Consider the following 26,694-nt stretch of genomic DNA (forward strand, 5'->3'; position numbering starts at 1 on the left):
ATATACATGTATATATACATATATACATATACATATATACATGTATATACCTATGTATATATACGTGTGTATATACCTATGTATATATACGTGTGTATATACCTATGTATATATACGTATGTATACATATATATATATATACGTATATATATATTAGTGCTGGGCAACGATTAAAATATTTAATCGCGATTAATCGCATGGATTTTTTGCGATTAGTCGCGATTAATCGCATTGTTATGGCAAAGTTCAATAATGAATTCAAAAGTAGTGTATTGCTCACTTTTATTTTTTAAAGTACTGCTATATGAACAAAAGTGCAATAACATTTGGTTCACGAGATGCAGGTAGCATGTTTTATACCCAATATTAATATAATTCACACTTTGTTGGCATCTTATTCTGAAAACCGGATGTTCGTCTGAAGAAACCGGATGTTGTCTCACGTTAATCTTTCCGCTAACGTTCAAAGTCCTTCGCTCGCTCCCGATCTGTGCCGTTTAAATGCGTTTACCGTGAATTTCAGCATATAGGTGCACTAAAGTGTAAGTGTCTGCTGAGTTGACCACGGAGATCTGAGTGTCTGCTGACTTTACCGCAGTGGTGATTTTTCAGGTGGTTGAACAAGTTAGTTGTATTGCTATGCGGCGCAGACACAACTCTAACGCACTCTGTGCATATGATTTGTTCTTGGTTAACATCACTTGGCCCAGACAACGGATGATGATCCTTGTCGAGGGGCTAGCTCCTCACCTTCTGCTCCTGACATTTGATTTACCTTTCACACGACACCCGTGACCGTCTGTTCTGTTGTCTGTCTCTCTACTCTTCTACTAATACCGGAGTCTGCAGGGTGCGCGCATGACACCTCCCATCTCGTTCTCCCCCTGGTGTTCGGCTGACTGTTAGTTGAGGACACGCATTTTAAACGTCAATATCGCTGACGATCATGCTCATTTAATCGTGGCAGCCAAAATCGTGATCGCGATTACATTTCGATTAATTGTGCAGCCCTAATATATATATATATATATATATATATATATATATATATATATATATATATATTGAGATGCTTTATGATGATTATCTAACCTCATGGTTGGTTTGCCTTTAGTGTGTTTACTAAATGTTGCATACTGTACAGACTTTTTATAATATTAATCATTATCTTCTTACGATTTTAATTTCATATTTGTTTAAAAAAAGCAATTGAACCATCTGCCCAACATAGTCCTTAACAGCTCCTTTGCTTGCACATGTGTATGTGTACATGTCTGTTTCCTGTCTGTTTTTACTTGCCCAAAATCAAATTGTCTTTGTGGATTAATAAAGTTGTATTGAATTGAATTGAATTGTCCACTGGGCCTTAAAAAACGCATCATATCAGATTGATCAAAAACACTTTCACTTTTGAGGGCCTTCATCCAGTTGAACCTTCCTTATTATGAGCTTATACTGTAAGGACTGTTGCATCAGTAGAGATCTACTTTATATTCTATTGATTTGTCGTTTTTCCTACGTGATTTTACTAGCATGGGCACATATTCGAAATATCTTGCAGTTGTGGCTAACCATAGTATTAGCAGTAGACCGGCATCAATAATTCTCAGCCCTCTACTATCTTCTTGTGGGAACCAATAGGAACTGCAACATTACAATACATAGAGTGCTAGAGGGACGATGTTTTTTTAAAAGGCCCACCAGAAAGTTAGCATGGGACCAGCTCCCTCGACAAAAAGCCAACAGGGCTTTTCCTTTGGATTATTACAAAAAATAAGCTCTGGGGCAAACAAACGTTTATGATACTTACACGTTTTGTTCAGCAAGATAATCTTCACAAATGAACCCAACCTTTATGATTTTTTTAAGCGTGAATACAATCAACAGAAGTAAAAAGCTAACGTTAGGCTATAAAGGAACTGCAACACAGTCGCATGACCTCACGTCTCCACCACTAAGCTAAAGGAGGACGAGTGTTATAGTGATGACGTTGAGTCGTCTCATTTCAGCATCGGTAAAAAAAACAATCTAGGCCTATAATAAATTACTAAACTGTTAAAAAGCTAAATATAACCGAACGTCAACATCTGACATCCACCGTTACATCATAATTAGGTAGTTTAGTGAAAGTGGAGTAGGATTCTCTGAGCTCCGCGTTTATCATTTGCTAAATCTTTATGAATTCTCTTTCACATCTTCCTTCGACCTCATGACGTTTTCCATTGAGGTCAAGGAAAAGTGGTTAGTAATAGATGTTAGGAGGTCATTTTTTGACTTTGCAAATGATCAACTTTAGGGACCAGTTGTGACTTTGGAACTGTTAATTGAAGATCTCAGGCAGAGGTCAGGCTCATAGGGAATCAGCAGAGTGCAGATATAGGAAGGAGCCAGGCCATTCAAGGCTTTAGAAACAAGCAGTAAAATCTTAAAATCAATTTTAAGGGCAGCAAGGATGGGTGTGGTGTGGTCACTTCTCTTTATATGTGTTAAAAGCCTGACGGCAGCGTTCTGTATCAATTGCAGTCTTTGTATGTTTTGCCTGCTGATTGCATTGCGTAATCGTCAAGTCTGGAGGAGATAAAAGCATGAATGACTCTCTCTAGGTCTGCAGGTGAAAGGAATGACCTGATTTTGCTTAGCTGTCTCAATTGAGTAAAGCAAGACTGACCACCTTTGGTCACCTGTGGGTCAAAAGTCAGTTCGGAATCAAAAACGACATCCAGGTTGCGGGCTTCGTGCCGAACATTATTAGATAAGGCTCACTTAGAGATTGTTGATGCAGCTAGTGCTGGGGCCAGCAGGGGTAGTTCAAATAGCATCTGATTTGGAGTCATTTAATTCCAGCAAGTTTTTTGACATCCAATTTCTTATGTCAGCAAGACAGGACATGATACACGAAACAATGGTGGTGCCAGGCTTAATCGGGATATACAACTGGGTATCATCCACGTAGCAATGAAATTCCGTATTATGTTCATGTATGATGTTTCCCAGAGGTCACATGTACTATATGGTAAACAGAAGGGGACCCAATATAGACCCCTGGGGTACCCCACAGAAGAGAGGAGCAGATTGAGGAGGCACCTCCAAGCATTACAGAGCAACGGCGACTCATTAGGTGACTCAGCAAGACACGTAAATGTTTCTAAATACACCAGAGGAGTATTTACTTTGACATATTTTATACCGTAGAACAAAAGGTTAAAATCTCTTCAGCTTGTGTTAAACACAGATCTTATTTTAGACATCTAACCAAAAACACATTCAAAAAACAACTTGTCTTTGAGACGGGGGAACAGGAAGGGCAAAAATGCTGACTCATTTCTGGGTTTTAAGACTCATTGCGCTCTGTTTCAAACAGGTGTACAGAAGTATGTTCACTTTAAACGTGGGTCATCCTGCTGAATTATCTTTGTCTTTTGTGATTTAGTTAAGTTGACTTTACCCTGAGTAGCACCAGTGTAATGGACTAAAGACAAGAAAGCTTACTGTCACTGTTGTCTACATTTACAAAGACATCAATATTATGGAGCAATTGGTTTTTACTAACTACTCAAACACACTCTCTGATATAGTTACTGCACTCTGTTTGCTCCTCAATTTCAAAACTGCCCTCCCAGCTGAAACTCTATAATTGCAATAATTTTGATTACTAGGTCGTTATTTAAATTGTGTTTGTGTGTGTGCAGTATGTGCGCATAATGCATATTCATAGATACACAAGTACTCACAGTCAGAGAGCTATTGATTCAACTTCATGATTTGGATTTTGGAGGATGTCATATGTGGTGCCGTTAAACCGTCTTGGGTCACACAGAGAGGCGTTTCTGTTATTTAGCCTGCCCTCATTGATATAAATGGGGTGGGTGAAATAATAGGAACACCTGTCAGTAAAGGAATTCAATGGCACCACAAACTTTGTTCTCCAAAATGGGTCTTTTTTTATAATTTTGTATTGCAAGACAAGAGACAATACATAAACATAACGACAAGAGGACGACAAGAACGGTGAAATACAGGCCAGCTAACATCATGTAGTCAGTGTATGGGAGAACGGTGTGATGTGTGTGTGTGCGTGTATATATATATATATATATATGCATACACACATCCACACACAAATTAAAAAATTAAAATTATAGTAATGAGTGTGCAAAGGGGGCGAAAATTAGGCACATGAAATGTATTCTCACACACACACACATTAGATAGAGAGTACAAAAACAGAAGATGTATTCATGACAAAAAATAAGATAAATAATTAGTCGAGGATTAATAAATACATGGCAAATGGGAGGTCAGTGCGGGACAGGATGGGAATTTATGTTTACCAGGTTTAAAAACAAATAATGATAATAATTAAAATAATAGTTGTAATAATAATAATAACATCTACATCACAATAACAATATAACATTGTCAGAGATAGTGACAGAAATGTAACTAAATCATTTCAGTAGTATAATATCTTCAGTAGTAATAATATCAGCCCAGAAAAAACAAAATTAAACAAAAAATATAAAACAAAACAAAAAGAAAATAATGGAGAAGACTAGAATAAATTAGTGCTGGGCAAGTTAACGCGTTAATTTCGCATTAACGCATTCATTAATTAACGCCGACAATTATTTTATCGCGCGTTAACGCATTTTTAAAATTTATTATAATTTTTTTTATTTTTATTTTTTATTGAAAGACAAGAGACAATACATATACATAACAACAAGAGGATGACAAGAACAATGGGATAAAAGCCAGCAAACATCCTATAGTCAGTAATTTTAGTGCACCTATATGCTGAAATTCACGGTAAACGCATTTAAACGGCACAGATCGGGAGCGAGCGAAGGACTTTGAAAGTTAGTGGAAAGATTAACGTGAGACAACATCCGGTTTCTTCAGACGAACATCCGGTTTTCAGAATAAGATGCCAACAAAGTATGAATTATATTCATATTAGGTATAAAACATGCGATTAATCGCGATTAAATATTTTAATCGTTGCCCAGCACTAGAAGAAATATAATAGACTATGATATAGATGAATAATATACAATAAAAAAACAGGACCATTATCAATATTAATAATATATTTTAAATATTATAATTGTATATGTATGTTTGTATGCATGTGTATGCATGTGCATGTTCATGTACACATGTACTTACATGTGGTTGGTTTGGTGGACAGGCAACAAGAAAATAATAAATAAATAAAAATACTAATGAAGTAATAAATAATAATGACTATAATTTTAGTATTAATAGGATGGGTGTTGTCACGTTTGTAAAAACATAGTGAAGGATGACCAGATGGAGTGGTGTTCTGTTGTATATGATGGAAGAGGTTAGATCGTCCATTGAAATATATTCTGTCATGAAGTAGAAGTAGTTAGTTTGTTTTGCTCACATTAATTGTTGAAATGTCTTCTGAAATCTTGTTCTTTTTCTCGTAGTAGAGCTGCGCAGGTCATTCATGCCATCTTTGGGTGACTGAAGAGAAAATGAATATGATCTCAAAATACATTTTCAACAAAAGGGTTGGTTATGATTTGGATACTGATCGTTGAGTCCATAGTCCGTTCCTTTGAGCTGCCTGCCTTGTTGTCTAACCTGTTCTTTTTGTTTGTAGTGTTCAGATTTAGCGATGATTGACCGTGGTCGGTTATTGTTGTTCTTTGGTCCCAGACGGTGTACACGTGGAATGTTGTGTTGCTGACAGTCACAGCGGGTAGTTAGACATGAATTCTTTGATGATTTTTTGGGTCTTCTGTGGTTTGTTCGGGGATGCCGGTGAAAACTAGATTGCCTCTCATACTGTGTGCTTGCAAATCCAGGATGGTTTCTTTCATAGCTTTGTTGTCGGCGGTAACAAAGGTGAGCTGGGTGGTTGTCGTGTTGACAGAATGTAGTGACTTGTTGTCCTGAGTGAGTGTCTATTTGGTTCTGACTGAATTCCAGGCTGTGGCGCAGAGCCTGGAATGAGCGAGAGTCTGGAGTCAAAGCCAAAATGGATCATAAAGTCAAATCAACAATTCTCTTCATAGTTTCAACCAGAACTGAACTTAATAACTTTCAGTAAAGTAAGATTTGCTGTTATATATATTTATATATATATATATATATATATATGTATATGTATGTTTATATATATTTATATATGTATATGTTTATATGTATATATCATGTGCTGTATAAGAGATGTATAGACCAAGAGAAAAGCCTGTGAGGTTTTGAACCAGATGGGAACTTATCAGCTTGAATACAGTAGATTGTCATCGCAGAAAGTGAATCATATCTCAGATGCCACGTGATGAGCTATTTATGCAGTAGACCTGCCTCAGATCAATCATAAAGGAGTGACTCTCTCTGTGTTCTATGTCCCAGCCTCAGAGGACGGGGACGCGGTGGAAGTGGAGCGGATGCTGAGGCTGGCTGAGCAGTGTCTGGAGCGATCCAAGTCATTTGTGGGGAAGAGAGCCAAGCCCCCCGACCTCCCCGCCGCCGTCTCCGCTTCCTTTTCCTGTTCACCTGGCCAATTGGAGCCCCAACAGACCGCTCTCCTCCCAGCTGCCATTGCAGCTAACGCCGGTGAATACATCCAATCAGAAGCATATCTTTTATTTACATACCGTTCAATCACTGCTAACTTGGAGCCTGCCCCAGGGGTCACAAATTAAGCCATTGTATAGCCACATGATTTGGTTCTCTAAGCCAATCACCATTTCTTTTTCTTCTCTGTCTCTGTTTTCACCTCAGCTGACACAGCCCCTCCATCTGATACTCCTGTTAAAGCAACAAGCAGCCCGGCAAAGGCCGGTCACCGCAGGGTGTTGTCAGATGGCGGCTGGGAGCTCTCCCCCTTTCTGCCTCCTGAAGTCTTCCAGAGAGTGCAAACAGTGGAGTCACAGGACACGAGCAAAAAGTAGGGGCCAGTTTTTTTTATCAAGGATGGCAAATATTGCACCATTCATTGACAGAAATCCTCTGAAAGTGAACAACACAGCAGGGATAAGAGAGACTTCCAACAACCGATTAGCTTTAGTTTCCACTTAGGGCAGCAAACCGTTTCTTACACTGATGTTTCTTCAATTCAGTTCTCTACATTTTAGACCTGTGGTGGTTTCCAAGGTTTTAAAAATGTCGCTCCCTCTTACTGTCCTATTTGCATTCAATTATTTTTGTGCCTAAAGTACATTTTTTGAGTCAAGTTAATTGTAAAGTGACAAAAAATATCCTCAGAAATATCACATATAACTTGCAGAATCTTGTCGTTGCCATATGTGAGTGTCGTTGGTTTTTTGAGCTTTATTATGAGAATGTCGGCCATGTTGATTTGAGATATCAGTGAAATCAGCAGTGAAAGCTGCTTCAAAAATAATTATACCATCATGAGATTGTTTTATTTGCCTTTGACACAAACCTGAAGTAACACACTGCTTGCTTAAATGTTTGTGTGTGCAGCAGGGACCTGACGCCCATTGAAGAAGCGTCACGTTTGAACCAGAAGTTGAAAGCCAATTATGAAGCTCGTCTGGCGAGGCTCACACCTGGTCAGGCCCACCAAAAGACGTCTTTGGTATGTGTGTGTGTGTGTGTGTGTGTGTGTGAGAGGGCATAAAGGGCCGACGAGGTCCATCCCATTTCAGAGGTTTCCTCAAGTGCAGCCTTCTTTTACCCAATTTTGGACATCATAACCATACATATCCCGTGTGGCTCTCAGTATTCCACAATCCATCACAGGCCAGTGAGTGATCCATTGAAGTGTTCAGGCAATCCTCCTCAACTCGTAAAGGCAGGAAACATCATGTGACTACGATGTGTGTACTAGACGTTCTGTCTTCAGGGGGTCATCAGTCACTGTTGCAACACTGTTGACGTTACAGATAAATGGATAAAACTGGAGCTTAAACTGGATCATCAATATTTACCATTTTGTAAGGGCAACTGTTAGTTTTCTCTATTGATGGATCTCAACAACTATTGGATGGATTACATGGAGTTGTGTAAGCATTCGTGGTCGCTGGAGGATAAAACCTATTGACTGTGTACACCTGCCTTTTCCTCTGCTGCCACCAGCTGGGCAAAGTTTTCACTTATCCAGTAAAATATCTCAACATCGACCAGATGGATTGGCACAAAATTTCACACTGACATTCATGGTCCCCAAAGAATGTATCCTAATATCTTTGTTGATCTCCTCAGCTTTCCATAAGGTTGACATTTGTAGTTTTGTGTGAAATAACTCAATAACTATGGATGAGAGAACACAAGAATACACCATTAGTTTTGGTTCCTGTGATGTTAAACAAGAAGGCGGGAGGTAAAGGCTTGGGGTTCTTCCATCTTTCCCCTCTCTTTCTTACGTGGTGAAGCCTTAAATCCTAATAAGGGGGAAATGTATATTTTTAAATAATTTAAAATGAAAAAAACATTGCGCAAGCAATTGCTCTCTTAATAGTTTCCTCGACAGGAAGTAGGCAACACCGCCTAAACATATATTGGACGCAGGTTTATTTTCAATAGTGGTCTCAACATTTTTATCGACATCGTGTATACTTTTATTTTGGATGTCTTGGTGGTACTTCCGGTCTGGTATCTTCGTTAGCGCGACGCGTTTTGTTGATGATGAATGAATCCCCGAGTGAAGGGGGAGTGGGCTGACACCTCTGTTGTTCTCAAGAGGTTATTTAACGCCAGATTACGTCGTCACTTTGAAGCACAACTTTTTCTACCTCTCGTAATTCGGTGAAAACTATCTCCAGTCAGAAAAAAAGATGGTAAGCGTGAGCCATGACATTAAGTTTGTAACGGTAGGCATTTACTTAGATAACGCCAATTGCCACGGCTTAAGCTAGCCAATTTAAGTCAAATATCCATTCTGAGTTCTGTTTGAAGGTTTTAAATTATTGTTAACTTCTCATTCAGATACGGAACATGTTTTGGCGTCAAGCGGAGCTCCGTGCTTCCTGGAGAAAACTCAAAACGTTTGTAAAGGTAAAGTAATATGAGCTAAATTGGCTAAGAACGCCAAGGAGGGAACGTCGCACTGAACTCTTTTAAACGTTCTTCGAAAGAGCGTGCACAATATAGGCATTAACGTCGCGAGCTGATGCAAGATTTATTGCAAGTTTTCAAATTCATAGACATGAGCGGAGATTTTGCGTGACGCTTATTCAAGTGTTCTTTTTGTGGCTCCACAGTCACCAGTGGGCAATGCTTAAATGTTTGTGTCAGTTCAGTTCTACTGTGAGGCAGCGTTCATATTCATGTATATGGTGGCCGGAAGTCTGGAAATGGTCCTATGGAACCCATTTTAACAATTGGTCGTCATTAAATATATTACGATATCTTAAAAATGACGAGTTAGCATCTCAAAATATTCAGAATCGGCTTTTACTCATTTTTTTTGCATCTTTCTCTAATGACTTAGTGTTTCAAGACAATAAGTTAGCCTCTCAAAATAATGAAAAACGTTCTCAATAGTCTGACTTAGTATCTGATTATTTTGAGATTGGATTTAATAAGTCATTATTTTGCAATGCTAAATCAAAAATATTGAGAAAGTTTCTCAGTTTGAGATGCTATGTCATTTGAGATGTTGACTCAATTTTTTGAGTCATTATATTGACTTACAGGATCCATTTGTTTTCATCACAGAGGAGATGCAAACACTGTAGCGGCTATCACTATAGACCTGGTGCAGTCTTGCTGTAATGGTTGGAAGTATAATTTAGGCTTTTGGTGTATGTGTTGTCCCTCTCCTTGTTGCAGGGCAGGTTGTAACATGGTGGTTGTGTTTCAGTGAGCCTAAGTTGAAGCATCATTTACTAACCAATGGGAATTGGGATGGGCCCTGATATAATGACAAATCATGACTTACTGTTTCCCCTGGTAATGTTTAGAAATGGACCATAAGCTTATTTCTTAGCTAAACAATTCATATAATTATTAACTTTACATACATATTTTCCTTGGGCATATTTAATTGCATGTATGGAAAGTAAATTCCTCTCCCTTATCCAATGCAGACGCTGTCTCTCCAGCGGCAGATGATGGAGAACCTCATCATAGCCAAAGCCAGGCAGGATGCTGTATCCTTCTATTTTCACTAAGTCTCTCTTTGTTGCTCGGCAGGTGAAGGCTGGCTTTACTAATCTCTACGTTTATCTTAAAGGCAATTTGTGATTGTGCTTTATTCATTTCACTTGATTTGTCCTAATTGATGACATTTTCCCAGCTCTCCAATCCCTTTAAGTCAGGGGATGGCTTGGTGGAGGGACGGGTATATAGCAAACATTAAACAGGTGTTTGCATTAAAAATTGTAAATGATAATATTTGGCTGTTGAATATTAATATTTACAGAATGGAATCTTATTCTAACTTTTAAAAGTTAGAATAATGGGATGCGTCTGGTTTAAACTCAGACATGATCACTAATAGCTGATCTGTGTGAGGACTACGATACTTGGCGGTTTCCTTAATGTTTGTCGTGACATTAGCTCCAGCGGAAGATGGAGGAGAGAAGACTGAGACTCCAAGAGGAGGCCAACAGGTACGCCATGATTCTCAGACACACTGAATTAGGTTCTTCTGTTTTTAGCTTCTGCTTTCATTCTTTAAGCTCCTAAAATAGATGTATTTACAGAAGGAGCTGACTTTGATGTGTGCTTAATTGACTCTTATAATTCTACAAATATTGTAAACTATATATTCAGTCTATCACAGAATTATCAGTTTTTCTTAAAACCCCGTCTCAAGTTGGTTCCGTTCAGCGTCTCCTAAACTTTGAAATGAAATTGATGTGCTTAGTGCTCCTTAAAGAGCCTGTGGTATTATCTGTTTGTGATGTTATCTGAGGGCAAAGCACTCTTGTAAAGAGTTTAGTCAGTTTTGGAAATCATTTAGAGTAATGGCTGCCAAACTGTTTAGCTTGCTGGCCACAAGCATAAGAAGTCGAGGGCCAAACGATAACGGAGGTGTAGTTTTCATCTGCAAGAAAATCTGTGTTTCTTGACCAGGAAACATGTGCCATAGAAAATACATGTTCTATCAAAACAGGCAGAAAGATTAAGAAATATCGAATTACGATTATTTTGACTGATATTGCGATCATATTTGCAATATTAAAGGGAATTGCATCTTTTGAAAAACTTACTTGCATGAGTTCCTGTTCATGGCCTAAGCGCCATCTTAAAAGATTATGATGTCAATGTATGATGAAGAGAAATGTGTAAGACTAATATTAAGATGTGCAGTAACAAACGGAACAGACAGAAATGATAAGTTGGAGATCATTTCACCAAATATGTCATCTTCTAGTTTGTGCAATGTACACGCATTGCAATTAATTAGAAAATTAGTTGAAGCCATATTCTAGTTTATTTTATTTTCAAAATATGATGGGCATTTCAACAACGCCTCAATTAAGTTGGATAGGAAGTGAGATATGATGGTACTTTATATGGCTTTCAATTTTATCATCAACACGTTTGTGTTCAATAAATCGGCAGGAATTTCTCTCTTATTTGTGTTTAGTTCAGTGGTTCAGGCACTACACATGCAATATATACTGTATAACTTATAGATGACCAATACAACCATCAGTGACTCATTAATATTCATACACTCATGAGGGTGATCGTCCGAGGTCGGCAAGTACAGTTTAGACAATGAACTGCATGTTAATCCTTTTCTGTTTGTCGCTACAGGAGATTTGCAGCATCTGGGGCGATGACCGCAGAGGAGCAAGAGCGGCGTATTCTCTACACCAATGTACTGGAATATGAGCAAGACCATGTGAGTTAATCACCATGCTTGTGTCAAGACTAATGGAAGATGTTATTACAAGTTACCTGAGCACAAAGGGATGCCTTTTGAGTTGCACTTAACTTGGTCTGACGAGAAAACCTGGAGTATTCAATATGTGATTACATGAAAAGCTACAAGGCAAACAGCTGTGCGTCTTGTAAATCGTTTTCTTGCATAAACAAAGACAATTGGCATGATCCATTTTATCTTGATCACTTAAATTAAAATTAATCAACTTATCAGCATTTATGAAATTATAGATATAGTAGCCAACTATACAGCCAACATCCTTTATACTTTTTTCTCTTTAGGATTGGCCCAAACTGTGGAAAGCCAACATGAGAAAGAATCCTGACGATGACGCATTGGTCTCAGGTCTAGTCTCCTACCTGCTCAGGTAACAAACTGAAACATGATAGTTTAGGATATAGTTTAACCCTCTGAACCACAAACAGTTTCAGGGTGTTATTTTGTTTCCTCCTGTCTGTGGCCTCGTTTTTCACTGCAATATATAAGTCCTGTTCCTCTATGGAAGGAGCATAATCATGACTAGAAGTAGAGATAACTCAAAACATGTCTTTTTGTTAAAAATGATCATTTATTTACTTTTCAACAATTGGAAAATAATGTAATCTATATATCCAGCATATTTCCATATCCAACAAGTGTTACCACCTGTGAAACAAGTGTGGGCGACTCTGGCTCAGTGGTAGAGCAGGGTCATCCTTCAATCAGAAGATCAGCGGTTTGATCCCAGACTAGTCCATGTCGATGTGTCCTTGAGCAAGACACTTAAACCCCAAATTGCTCCCGTAGCTGTGCCCACGGTGTGTGAATGTTGTATGAATGTTAGATAGTCCTGATGCATGGTCCTTGCCCCTGTCATCTGTGTATGAATGGATGAATGATGACATGTAGTGTGAATGAGCTTTGAGTGGTCGGAAGACTAGAAAAGAGATAAAGTACAGTCCATTTACCAATATTGGCGGAAAAAAAACTCCAAATGCTTTACATATTGTAATATGAATATTTTCCAACCTCTCTGGTCCTCTCCTCTTTGAGTTCAGTCAAAGTTTACTGAGTGGTTGTCACGTGACTGTTGCTCTCAGACAATCCCATCATGGCTTCCCAGTTGGGCTGAAGAGTGCAGAATCCCCCCCCCCCCACAAAATGTAGTTCCTGAATATGATTTATTTTGGGCAAAATATTAAATGAAACCTGTACAATGAAGCGATTTTCATATGATAATCTTCAGTTTGCTTTTCCAGACGGAGGAGTTTGTCACTCATGATATGTTCTTGGTCCATAATAGCAGAAAACGCCAAAATTACACCATTGATCACAGCCAAAAGCTGAACATTTTTTTATTTTTAAGCTTTTGGCTGTGATCAATGGTGTAATTTTGGCGTTTTCTGCTATTGTTTTTAAAGAAAACATGCTTTTCAAACCTGCTGGTGGGTTTTGCTGTTCAGAGGGTTATGGTGCTATAGATTACAGGATGTGTGGTTGTATTGTTGACCTTTCCCATCAATGGAAGTTCAAGTGTTTTTGTCCCCCAACGTCCTTGTTTATACAAACATTGCAGAACATCTTTCTCAACGTGGCAACTTTGTCCCTGAAAACTAATCTGTAATGTAACACGTTAACGTGATTGTAGCCCCTGGTCCCAGACCAGATTTCAGCCTTTAGCTGGTGTTCAACTGGCTTGATCCTGCATTTCACTCAGTTACTCCCCATTTTACTATCAATCAGGAACAATACACATACAGTCTACTTACTTACACACTTACACATTTTATTACACAATCACTTCAACAGATTTTTTTTGATGTGCTCAAAAGGTCGACTCGGTCTTGCTTGGCTGTCGATACATGTTGGTTCAGAAGTGTTTTTGTTTCCCTTTTGTTATCGTCAGTGATTGCTGCAGTTAGTGTGATGCAAGATTGTTACTATACACACTTAAATCAAATGATTATATGACGTGTGTTGTTTGTTCCCGGCCACACTATAATCGGCCACGTTGAGGATGGACTAACATTTGTCTTGTGTCCTCAGCCGGTCTGACCACCCAGTGGTGAAACTGCTGAAGAAACACCAGTACCGGGTCTACAACAAGCTCTACCCCATCGTCAGTAAAGGCCCCCCCCACAGTCCTGCCCTGCCCCTGAGGCATTCTTGCAGCACCCACAACCTGCTTCATCCAGGTAGGAGCCAGAGCCAGGAGTGTTGGTGAGCTGGGTTGATCCAGGAAAGACCCGGTTAATGTTTATCTCGTGGATTTTTTCAGCTTCTGTCTGGTTTTGTTTTGTTTTGTGGCCGCTAGTTTGGTCCTCAAATAAGGGAATTAAAAATGTGTCGGTAAAAGCCTGAAATGTAGATTCAGGGTCCTAGGCGTCCTGGAAAACAGTTGACAACTTCCCAGTCATTGAAAACAAATGGAAAACGAGAGAAAAGTCCAAATTTTCTGAAAAATATTTTCTCCTATTTTCCTTTTAGCTGAGAATAAACTACTAGTCTATATATCAGAGCTCCCCAAACCAGACCACATGGCCATTTTAAAAGAGCCAAGTTATGTTCAAGTTATGTACTCACTAAGGGGTGCTACATTAGCAATAATACATTTGCTTATGTCATTGACCACACAGAGACCCAGAAGAGGCCAACCAGGGGCAGCAGCGTCGGTGGCCACAGCTTCAGCACGGGCTTGTCGCCCTACCCCTCACGCTCTCACAACCTCCACGCCGACTATGGCGACGAGGAAGGCGAGGAGCCTCACGAGCAGGCGACTGTGGATCGGGAGAACTCGTTCGAGGATCTGGAGCAGTTCCTGACCCAGTTGGACTGGGCCCCGCTCCACGGCAGCACGGACGACCCCGGCTTGGATTCAGAGCTGACCTTCGACCCCGATATGCAATCAGAGCAGGAAGAGGGCAACGCGCAGGAGCTGGAGATGAGGGCGCTGACGGAACACCTGAAGGTCGTTGTCAAGGACATTCACATCGCAATTGGTGAGCGCGATGATTAAGGATGGATTGGTTGTGCGAAGAAAGTTTCTTACTGTGCTGAGCAGAAATTTCCTGTTGAAAATCTTGAAGGCTGAATTTTACATTAACAGTCAATGTAAAATAGTTTGTTGATAAATGTTTCTTTATGTTTCAGATCAGCTTCTGTCACTGTGTTTGCTATCCTTTGAGTGTCTAAACACAGCCAGCTCTAAAGACCTGTGCCTCGCCAGCATAGAGGAAGCCTTCTTCACGCCGCTGTGGAGCGCCCTGGTGGCTCTTTTCAGGTACTGCAGCCTACATCCACCTAACATGTCTTTGTACTTTAAAGTGTTGTCTTAAACATGGAATGTTTCTTACTGCTTTTGCAAATCATCAACATCATTATCTTCAGTTAGATGAAGACCTCGATTGGAGTATAGAAATGGATAGCAACGCGTCACACTCTGAAAACCACGCCCACCACATTGTGCTACCAAGGGCTGAAACGTTAACAAAATGCCTGTAGCTAGCTTAAACATCTGAGTTCAGCATATCAAAGGATGGCTGTTGCCTCCTATGTCTACCAGAGGTGCGGCTGGTAACTAAAATGATGATGGGACAAGTTAGCAAGCTATTAGCGAGCTAATGTTAGCAATGGCTTAGCAAGCTACTGTAGTTAGCTAATGCACTTCGAAACACAATACGGCATAGCTTTCTGATTTATCCACATTCCACAACAACACAAGCACACTGTCTTAATCTTAATTTGCAGCACTTACAAAAGCACTGTTGATTAGCGCTTAAACATAATGGGAATTGCTATGCCAAAAGCTCCATGTCTGCAACATATTTCTGACCAACAAGATTTTTTTTCTATTGAGAAAAATGATCTATTTTTATTGATGTGTTACCGGTTTATGAGGTACACCTAGTTAAAAATCATCTGGTCTAACACTGCAATCCTGCAATAAACATGTCTTGACAAGTGTTTCTATTATTTTGTCCACTCCATTAATATCAATGTGGGCAGGCTAAATAACAGAAACGCCTCTTTGTAGAACGCAATACAGTTCAATGCCAGTTTGTAGATGCAACCACGTTTTTGGGCAGATGCAAAATCAGAAAATCTATCTACATCAAAAGGCAGACTTTCAAATTTGTTAGTGTCTTCTTTAAAAATACGCCCTTACACGTCAAATAGTTAATGACATGGCAGCAGGGCAACAGCCAATCAGCCCCACTCAGTATCAACTCTGTGCCATCTGCTTTATTTAAATAGTGTATATAACAAGAATCAGAAATAAGCTCACGCTTGTAGATGGGAAATTAATCTTAAAATATATGGTATGCTTAGTATTGAAATTAATTGAAAAATTAAGCTTTATTATCATATTGCATCTAAAGAAAATATGAAGGTTTGGCATGACTTGTTTCCCATATGTACAGTGTGGGTCATGACCAGCATGTGGCAGTGCTATTCCAACTATGTCAGCCTCTTCCCAGCTTCTGTTGCTGGTTTGATTCTCATTACACTCAAAGACTTTAAAATAATCAGTTGTGTTGCAAAGTTAAGACCATTACTGACTTCTACTAAATGTATATGTACCGCTTCTCACATTTTCACGGGACATATTTCAATACCATCCACATGTGTGTCATGCTATTTTCTGTACTTGCTACACTCGATGTGGACATGATTTATCACTGCAGGAAAAGCACATGTGCAACTGATAATAGTTGCTCGTTTCCAGCATTTATTGTAATGCAATGGAGCAATTCGTAATGATATTAGCAGACCTGCCAACCTGTACGCATCTTGCGTTGCAGGCATGCATTTTGACAATAAAGTACGCTGGTATAAATTGTTAAAGGTACCCAAAAAGCCAGTTGCTTTTTTTTTCTTTCTTTTGTATATAAATATAGCAGTGCTTATTGAGAGACATAGGATAATATTTTCTTCATCTAATAAAAAAATAACCAAGGGCGTACAAAAGCTTTTAAAACGTCAGTCGTGCCACACTGTGTGGATCTAGAGTTTGCTGCAGGAAGCCTCCCAAAACAGTAATGCATTGTGGGGACAGCAGGGATTCACGTATCTGATGGTACTGCCAAAAGAATAATACATTTCTTCCAGGGTTGGCAGAATACTTATTTTGACTCCTCTGTCAAAATCTGTGCTGTGCAAAAGGTCAGCACAGAGTAGGAGGTTCACACTATCCCCCAGTTCCACCCCCCCCTCCTTGTGGAGCCACAAGGATGAGAGCCCTGACAGGCTTCCCACCCATGAACACAGCCAGTTGGAATACCAAAGTATTTTTTTTTTTTTAAATGTCCTGTGATCAAATTGCTTTTGATGTTTTTTCATCTTGGCAAAATAATAAAATGTGGAATGCTTGAAATTTATCAAATTAAGTACTTTGTAACGACAACTTCATCGCAAACACCGTTGTTCTTCCAGAATGCCTGGTAGTGTTCCTCACTCCCAAACATCTGCTGCTAAAATGTCTTCCCTGTCTGATAACCTTGTGTCTGTCTTCCTCAGGAGGGTCCACAGGGAAAGGGAGCAGGCCTTTGAGGCGAGTATGAAGCTGTACCAGGATGCTTCGCCAGCGGACCTTGGGGTCCCCTTGAAACTGTTCCCCGGAGACCCCGGTGCACTGCAGGGTTCCTACCCCTACGAGTCTGCTGTTCAGGAGCTCAAGCTTCTCATCAAAGACTGCTGTCCGCAGAGGAAGTTGGAATGTATTGGTGAGTCAGATTGTGTTGTTTACTTCATCACATCAAAGCTGACTTTCAGGACCGATAGCTGCTCTTACAGAGTATCAATTCAACCCGAAGGAGGCAACTCATGACTTCAGTTTTGGTGCTGACTGTCATCTTATCCAGTCTGTCATTCTCGAGGTATCTGCAAAGTGATGAAGCTTTGAATTTAGTTCCCTCAACAAAAAATAAGGTCTTAGAAGGTAATAAAATGTCTTACATTTGTGTCACAAGTAAGTTAGTTATAAAGGGGTTTTGAATTTGACTGCACGCTGTCAGATGTTCTACATCTATGAACTAAAGTGGGATTGTTTGCTCAGTGGATTGTGGTCACACCTCTTTTTTGGAGTTTCAGTCTGCACCTGTTGCTACTGCTAGCCACAGTAGCTAGGAAGATCATTGGGCTCATGCAAGAACAGACTGGTTCTTGGACGAGTGATTCAGGAGAAGTTGCCACATTCACCAACTTTCTCTTATGAGCACATTTTACGAGTGGTCCAGACTTGTCGTAGGAGTCTTCTGACATTAGTCTGTTATCCAAGCCTACGTTTTTCACCAATGGATTGTATGTATTATTACTTTAAAGCAATTTTGAGTTTGGAAAAACCTATATTAATTACACTTTAAAATGATGTTGACATTATCCTGTTTGACATATAGGTTGATTTAATTCTAAATATGTTCATTTAAATTGTCTATTGACTCTATTGTTTAACACTACAATATCAATATGAACATCTTTAATGATGGGACCCCCTCCTGTTGCAGTCATCGATCGCCTTGCAGCGAGAGGTTTTTCCTATTGAACCATTTCTGAATATTGTAGATATTGTCTGAGGTTTTATATTTCTTGCTTTCTGCTAATGTTTTGTTACAGTTCGGACATTGCGGCTGATCTGTGCCTGCGCTGAGGATTACAGGTGCCTTCATGAGGTGGACTCTACCCCAAAAACAGCCGCCATGTGAGTAAATCATCAGCTAAATGCCAACTCTTTTTGGGGTTTCGGTGTTTGGCGTCACTGCAGCAAATATAAAATCATTCGCTGGGGGATTTTAGTGGGAAATGGAAAAAAACAGTAAAATAAGACTCATGACATTAAAAGTGATACAATGCAATACAACAGTTGGAGAACTTTGTACAGAACAGTGAAGGACTGTCTGGTTGTGCTATCCTTTTTAGTTGAATTCCTCCAAGTGCGCCTCATTAAACTTCAAAATAAGAGCCCTTTCTCTGTTGACTCCGTGCTTATAGGGAGTTAAAGACCGTCCAGTGGAAGTACCCAAACATCACGTAAGGACTCTGCCTTGTTAGCTGCCCTGTCAGATCTCATCAGTGCCCAGTTAAGCCCGGCACAGCGGGGGTTGTGCGAGGTCTATTGCCCCCCCATAGTGTCTCTTCCAGGCCAGGCCTAAAAGTGGGTCGTCCTGTCTGGGTTTGGAACAGATCCAGGGCCCAACGAGGGGCTTGGGGAGAAGAAGTTTTGTGGAATTCATGATGATGCAGACACACAAAGGCTTACTGGGTTGTAGCACCCATTGTGGAGAACATGCAGGGCATTGTGGACTACATTTTTTTAATTGGTTTGTGCAGACAAAGTTTCACTAAAAACAGTTTCCTCTGCATCCACACTTAATCGCATTTCAATGGGAAAATTCTTGTTGTGGCTTGACATTATCCCGTGAACCACACCCATGAGAGAAGCAGTGCTGCCCTTACAGTTAACCTCATCAATGCTTAGTTTATTTCTCACCTGTGAGTTAGTGGACTGAAAATACTTTTGCATCAATGTTGTACAAGCAGAGACTTCTTTTGAACTTACTGTAAACAAACAGAGCTAGTGTTTGTTCCAAGGTGGCTGTGGATCGTAGTTCTAGAATATAAGCTTTTTCTGGGTTGTTTGGAGAGCCAGTCTTAAGTGAAGGTTGGCAGTGCTCGACAGGAAAGCTTTGTTTATACTCGCCTCCGCAGACAGTGTGTGAGTTCTGAGCATGCACAGGCGTTCAAACTCTCTGCGCTGTGCGCTGCATTACTCTCCGAAAAGCCAGAGGGCACACAAACAAAGTGAACTGTGAAGAATCAAAAAGACAGTGGGTACAACATTGTAACCCAGAGACATGACCATAGACTGTAGGTGTAACTGGCAAAACGCCATAAACCACCTCCACAATGACGAGGAGGGTTTGTAATTATCTGTAAACTCGTATCTCATATTCATGGACTACTGTATTGCCGTTGTACAAGCCCTGTAAAGAAAAAACATACATTCTAAAGAAAATGAGGTTGAATATCCTGTAAACAATTTGATTTGACTGCAAAATATGTAGATTTTTAAGACTCGTTTCTAAAGCATCTAAAAACAAAAATAAATGTGAATTCTACTGCAAAGCATGTACAAACCACACGACATGTTTTCATGTCACATTTTCATTATTAAGCTGTTAGGCAGGAACCATGTTTTAACACAACCAAAAGATGATGGCTGGTTGTCGGCCTGGCAACCACTTTTAAAAGTTAGTGTTTTAAAAGGGTTGAAAACTGTTGAAATTGAAGCTAGTGGATTATGTTACCAACATAACCAAAGGGTTTTTATGTGTATATGTGCACATCAGTAATGCCTGTAAAAGGCCTCTGTGGGTTTCACTGCACTCTATACAAACACCCAGTATCAGGGAACAAATCCTGTTCCTCCTCCAGAGTGTTATCTGATATCTTGTCTTTTTTTCATACACTTTCGTCCCTTTTTTCCCTCTTTTGTTGGATCCACTAATGCTCTTTTCGAGAAGGTCTGAGACCATGTCTCCTGCTCCGTATCTGTCTTCTTGTATTGGAACACGCGTGAAATGATCGGAGACGGCAGACCAGACGAGTTAACCGGGCACTGCTATTCTCAAAGCTTGGAAAAGTAAAGCAAACAGTTGTGAGCTTGAAGGATTTGTGTATGTGTACTCTCTGTATATGGTAAAATATACAACATGTAGTGCCACGAAATGAAAACTGAATCATGCTGTTTGTTTTGTTACCTGGAGACATGAGTCAAGCACGGCCAAACCACGCAAGGGACGCGAATAGACGATCTATTTGTTCTTGTTTTCATTGTTGACACCAGGAATGCGTCATGTTTGACATCTCTGTATCTTCAATCATCTCTGGAAAGGCTGCTTTTGATTCGTATCGTTTTAATCCTGATCAGGCTGCATGATTTTCACCAAAAGAACAGCTGTTTTTCAATGACAAACTCTGGCACTACTAGCTCATCATTTCTGAATGTCATAATCTTGCCAGTGGCCACTTCCAGCTCTGATTCAATAAAACCTTTTTAAGGGGGTAAATTTAGACCGTGTACTTTCCTGCCTCCGATGTGCCAGTTAAGGTTTTCTGTCCTGATTGCGGCTCAGTCCAGGCCAATATGTGACTGCTTTTTTTTAGTCCATCTAAATACATGTTGCCTTTCTGCGTGTCACTTTGACTCTCAGAACGTGTATTTTGGTCAAGGCCCGACTCCATCAAATTTGCTGCGGTGTTCCCAGGACCGTCAGATTCCAGCAGGGATTAGTGAATCTTGTATTTTCAATGCATATATAGCTCTCCCCTTTCACTATAGTTTCTCATTTACAGTCTCACACACAGATGCACTTTATTGAACTCGCTGCCCTCCTTTATTCATTTGCCGGCGTTTCCATTTTCGTCAGGTCATTGTCCCTGACCAACCGGGAGCTCATTTGTTCTCGTGTGCTTTTGTCCATTTCCCTTTCTTTTCTCTCTGCCATTGTGCTGCTAAACTGGTCACCACTTTCCCTGCTGTATTCTGTTAATTAAGAACACCCCCACCCCCACCCTTTGCATTTCTGCTGCTTTTTGACATCTTCCACTACATTGGATGTACGTTGCAAAACCATAATGGAGCCCAATCTTCTCACTGAGATCTGTATTTATACTTTACACTTGGAATGCAGTGACGCCAGTTTTAAGTGCGAGAGGATCGATGTCTTGTGTTTACAGCGGTGAACTCACGAGGTTATAATACAGGGTTGCGATTTTTTGTGCGCGTGTGTGAGGTCCAACTCTCCACGGTTACACAAGCCTGTCCACACCTTCCAGAACCCTGCAGGAGGAGAGTATCCTGTTGCACGCAGCCGGGGTCAGTCGAGGCCTTCTCACGCAAGCGAGCAGTTAGCCCCTGCGTGTGAGTCCTGATAAACAAACGGTCACTGTCTGCACACAGAGAGAATGCTATCGGGCTGTCATCATCTCCAAGGCAGCAATTTGTCCTCCCAACAGATCTCGGGGAGAGGGAAAAGAGAGCTTTATCGTTTCCATCCCTGAACACGCATCCCATTAAGAGCTACATTGTATTTAGTTTCCATGCATTCCCCTGGGGAGCCCACGCCATCATACTCTGTAAATGTCACTCTCTTATTTACTTCGGTTTTTCCTGTTTGACTCGATCTCACCGCCCGCTTCCTCCTTTTCGTCTGCCAGCGGCGCGGATGACCTGTTGCCCATCCTGTCCTTCGTGGCTCTGCGGTGCCAGTGTCCTCAGCTGGTGTCCGAATGCGCCGCTCTGGAGGAGTTCATTCATGAAGGGTGAGTCATCATGATGAGAAAAAGATGGTTGACTGACGAGCGCCTTTTATTTAATTTTATTTTGCACAAAAGTTTGTCCAAGTAGATTTATCATAATTCTGAAGGAATGTTTACCCACACAATACCCTTTGCTCATGTCGAAGAAGAAGTTGACAGATGTCCTTGTACTTGGTGAACATGCCTAAATTTAGCCTGAGAGAAATCTGTCAGCTTGCACAACACTCATCACTAGTCGTAGTGGTGGAAAAATGTGGTTATGAAACAAAGGATCATTCAAATCTGTAAAGTAAAACAATGAAATTTGGTACAGTCCTAGAAATTTGTATGTGGGTTAATTTAATTAATTTTTTATGAGTACTGGGCTTCAAGTTAAATAAACAGTAACAGTGATTTGCTCAATGATTCAAGTCCTTGAATGGTGACAGCATTTCACTCTCTCTCTCCCTCTCACTCACTCACTCACTGTCCCGTCACTTCCCTGTTGTCCCTTTCTGTCTGTGGATATGGGATTTCTATTAACAACAATGAAAAACAAGCAGGCAGTCTATCTAGCAATGAACCCACAGAGAATTATCCCTTTGCTGTTTGTCTTACACAGTATTTTATAGTCATTTACCTCTTTGTTTTGGTTTTCCAGCCCTCGTACTTCCCTATCGTCCACCCATTCCCAGCAGCAGGTAGCTGTTTTCAGTAAAAATATTCTGATAAATTCAATGTCCACTACCTGCCCAGCACCAAACAAAAGACAGACAAAGTTAGAGCTGCTAAAGAACCAGATCTTTTCCTCAGGAGTTGGTGGAGACCCAAGCAAATCTAAAAGCAGAGTGATTATTGGACCTGCATCCATCAGTCGACCAGAAACACGACTCCAAATGAATGCTAGTAATGCTCTGTGTCTGCAGGGCTTTTTCAAATATATTTATGAAAATAAGCCAACACATTCGACCACAACGATTTCGTCACTTGATAATACGTCAATATTGTGTTTACAGCTTTAATTTAGGTCACAAACAATAAAATACTTACAATATTTATCTTTGCAGGCGGGGGAATCCTTTAATGCAGCACTTATACTATTAGAAACAAACTTTAATGGTAATAATGATGATAAAATCATCATTGGAATTATATCAAAATAAGGCTTTAGAATTAAGAACTCCCCCAGTACATTTACATTACACAGTTTGCTCCCAAGAGAGCACCTGACAAGTTTATTCTTCAATTCAGGAATATCTCTCTCGGTGCACATCTTTGACCCATTTTTGATAAATTGTGTCGTTAAATGTTTAAAAAAATCATGTGATACTGTTGTCATATTTTTTCCAATGTAGATATCTGGATCCTCCTCAAATATACAGTATTGGTCGGGCTCTAGTATTCATATTCCTAGTTATGCCATCAGACAGATAACCCTCTTACTCTTTTCTGAGGTACATGTCTTAATGTAGTGTTATGTAGGCATAAACCTATGTAGGCATGAATACGTGCTATCAAATACCAAGATAAGCTGTCAAGTTGGACAGTTGGGGAGGCCCGGTGGTCTTCGGTTGAGGGACTACATCATGCCGAGTGTCATTGCGTGTGAGCTCAGACCACACCCAAAGAGGTCTACTCAGGCCCATAAAAACAGTAGGTTGTAAAAGCCATCTGGTTAGATTGGCAGTGGCCAAGGAATGTCAGGATATTTAAGATTTGGTTTTTCTCCTCTATAAAAAATACAAATTAAGTCCCACTTGATGTTTATGTTGTCCAATTGAAGGGAGGTGGAGGAACCAAAACCGGCCACAAGGCTATGAGAGGGTGGAGATACTCGTGCTCTCCAAAGGCTGTGAATGAGATCGCCAAGAGTCTTTGAAATGATTTGGTTGAGTCAGCAGTCTGTCAATGTGTTTGAGATTTTATCTCCAAGCACGATAATGATGTCATGACTAGAGTTCAAGAGTACATTAATTAAGCAAAACGTTACTTTATTTGACATGATACTGTAAAGAAATGGAGCCTGGTGAGGACTAATTTGATATGCGTTTCATTTTACTTATATTCTTTTTTTTATCCTCATCATTTGAGTACAATGTCAAATGAATAGCTCTTCAAATAGAAGCACCTTTAGCTTCCCCAGTTTCTCAAAGTCCTTTCTGCCGTGCTTGGTCAACAACACTTTAGCCAGGATTGAGTTCACTGTAGATGTAGTTCACTTATTGTCGAGCCCCTCAGTACAGCATCAAACCAATGTTTAATGTTGACGCCTTATGTTTACTTGTTTAAGTCACATTTAGTCTTCTTATTATTTATAGCGTTGGATAATTAGTTACTTTTAGCATTGTTTTTCAACAGAAACCAAACTTCTAGTCTATTTATTTTAGTTCCATTTGTTTTGGTCTTTGAGGCTTGAGACCATCTTCAATGTTGTTTTTCTTTCTTTTTCTCGTACGCCTCAAATTATCATTCCCAAACATTTGTCTGTTTGAAAAGAGCTACTTGTTGGCATTATTACAGTTATCTGTGCTTGATTCACTTACCTCTCACTAAAACAGTGTTCACGTTAGACACTTCACTCAACTACAAACTGAAGACAATCTTCCTGATGTTGTTGCTAAAACTGGGTGGAAATATATTGTATATTTGTAATACATTTAGTCATACCTTTTAGTTTTTATGTCATATTTTCTTTGTTGGGGGAAGAAAGGTTTCCAACAAATGTTTTTTGGTCATGTTTTTATGAAAGATTGCATCATCTACAATGCTTGGTGGTTGCATTTTTAGGAATCCAATGGCATTTTTATACATTAAAATTTGGTATAATATTTGAGTATTATTCCAATACCACAGACGTTATGTTTTCTTCGCAGTCGAGGTACAAGTGTCTCCTTATCTCCTTTCCTTCCTCAATCCCTCGCTGTCTCTGTCCTCTCACTCCTCGTGTCCATCCATGCAGGGAGTCACTCTAGTTAGTCAAAGGTCAGCCAGAGTTGACTTGCTCTCCAGCCCCTTCTCTTCTGAACAAACCTCCATAACCACTCGTTCTTCACACACATCAACACCCTCCATCTCTCCCCTCTTTCCTCACACTGCCCAACCTTTGAATACACGTGTACCGGCTCTAAAAGTGGAGAAAACGGCGGATCTCTTTTAATGTGTTCAATGATGAGCAGAGATGCTCGGTCCTTCACTCGCTATTGAAAAGTGTTGATCAGAAATATGAATAAATCGTGTGTCTTTTCTGTGCTTGGATGTTTGTGTGCACTCGTTTTGTTTAGTTCTGTTAACATGAAATAGTTTGTTTCCCCTATTTCACTTCTTACCGCTTCCTTTGACCTCAAAATGTTTAAATAAATGGAACACTCACAACCATGTTTCTAACTTTGACTTGCAGATGCCTTGTTATCGGCTAATCGTCTCTTCTCTTTTTCAGCTATTTGATAGGAGAGGAGGGCTACTGTTTGACCTCCCTGCAGAGTGCCTTGGCCTATATCGAGTCCCTGCACTCAGGAGGAGCTCATCATGCTGCAGACAACCCCTTTTGAAAAGGTGAAGTAAAGCCCAGACCTGACGCTCTGGTAAACATTTTGTTGACCTTTGTGTCAAGTTAAATCAAAGCGGATGAAAATGGTAAATGGACTGTATTTGTATAGTTCTTTTCTAGTCTTCCAACCAATCAAAGTGCTTTAACACTACACGTCATCATTCACACACATTCATACACTGATGACAGGAGCTAACATGTAAGGTGCCACCTGCCCTTCAGGACTATCTAACATTCATACTACATTCACACACCGATGGCACAGCTATGGGAGCAACTTGGGGTTGAGTGCCTTGCCCAAGGACACATCGACATGAACTAGCGGAGCCGGGGATCGAACTGCCGAGCCTCTGATTGAAGGACGACTGAGCCACAGTCTGGGCTTCTAAAGAAAAACTATAATCAAAATGATAGTATTAGGAAGGAAAGAGAAGTTAAATGTAATGTTTTGAACCCAGTGGTGAAAACTTGCATTTAAGATATTATGAAAATATTGGTGATTATCAGAAAGAAGTGCACACCGCTCGTTTACTAGAAGGTACGTGCGTCTTTTGCTGAGACGAAACATGGGGCTAAACGGCACACTTGTAAACAGAAGCCCCTATTGTTTTCCGTACATCCTCTAAACCGGTGCCAGGTAGGCGTGCGCCATCACTCATGGATGCGCTGCCCTGCGACACTTGACACCACTGTCGTGTTTTCAGTCTTAAAAAAAAACTAAAACTGCGCCAATACGGCAACATTTTTGAAGCCAACAAAGGAGGTGGTCTGAAAAACACATGTCAGTTGTTCTGCTGATTTGTGGTACCACTTAACTCAAACCAGCTTATATGTGCATTACCGCCACCAAGTGGACTGGAGTCGCTGCACTCTCGTCACTCGGGAGCGGCTGCTGTGTCAAGTGAGAAGCCTAGTGGAAAAATTCACTTTATTTAGCCTTAACCATCTATCTGAATGGCCAAATAACACTAGTGAAAATGAACTCATTGTGGAATTTGACCCTTTAAATATTTATAAATGGTAAAATAGA

The 26,694-nt window shown here is 40.1% G+C and overlaps 1 protein-coding gene across 2 annotated transcripts in view; it reads left to right on the plus strand.

The window, feature by feature from the left end:
• Positions 1 to 26,694, plus strand: part of vps9d1 (VPS9 domain containing 1) — a 40,792-nt gene that overhangs the window by 11,973 nt on the left and 2,125 nt on the right. The window contains exons 3-16 of one of the 2 annotated variants that reach the window (XM_031868160.1): positions 6,388 to 6,591; positions 6,760 to 6,925; positions 7,465 to 7,579; positions 10,032 to 10,094; positions 10,504 to 10,556; positions 11,713 to 11,800; positions 12,124 to 12,209; positions 13,868 to 14,016; positions 14,458 to 14,820; positions 14,972 to 15,101; positions 17,339 to 17,544; positions 18,434 to 18,518; positions 22,037 to 22,141; positions 25,554 to 25,669. In XM_031868160.1, the coding sequence (XP_031724020.1) occupies positions 6,388 to 6,591; positions 6,760 to 6,925; positions 7,465 to 7,579; positions 10,032 to 10,094; positions 10,504 to 10,556; positions 11,713 to 11,800; positions 12,124 to 12,209; positions 13,868 to 14,016; positions 14,458 to 14,820; positions 14,972 to 15,101; positions 17,339 to 17,544; positions 18,434 to 18,518; positions 22,037 to 22,141; positions 25,554 to 25,665 (1,925 nt within the window). In that variant the 3' untranslated portion in view covers positions 25,666 to 25,669. The remainder of the gene's footprint in view (positions 1 to 6,387; positions 6,592 to 6,759; positions 6,926 to 7,464; positions 7,580 to 10,031; positions 10,095 to 10,503; positions 10,557 to 11,712; positions 11,801 to 12,123; positions 12,210 to 13,867; positions 14,017 to 14,457; positions 14,821 to 14,971; positions 15,102 to 17,338; positions 17,545 to 18,433; positions 18,519 to 22,036; positions 22,142 to 25,553; positions 25,670 to 26,694) is intronic. The other variant, XM_031868161.1, reaches the window with a different exon arrangement.

Source organism: Anarrhichthys ocellatus, unplaced genomic scaffold (genome assembly GCF_004355925.1).
Source record: "Anarrhichthys ocellatus isolate YVR2014 unplaced genomic scaffold, GSC_Weel_1.0 scaffold41, whole genome shotgun sequence".
NCBI lineage: Eukaryota > Metazoa > Chordata > Actinopteri > Perciformes > Anarhichadidae > Anarrhichthys > Anarrhichthys ocellatus.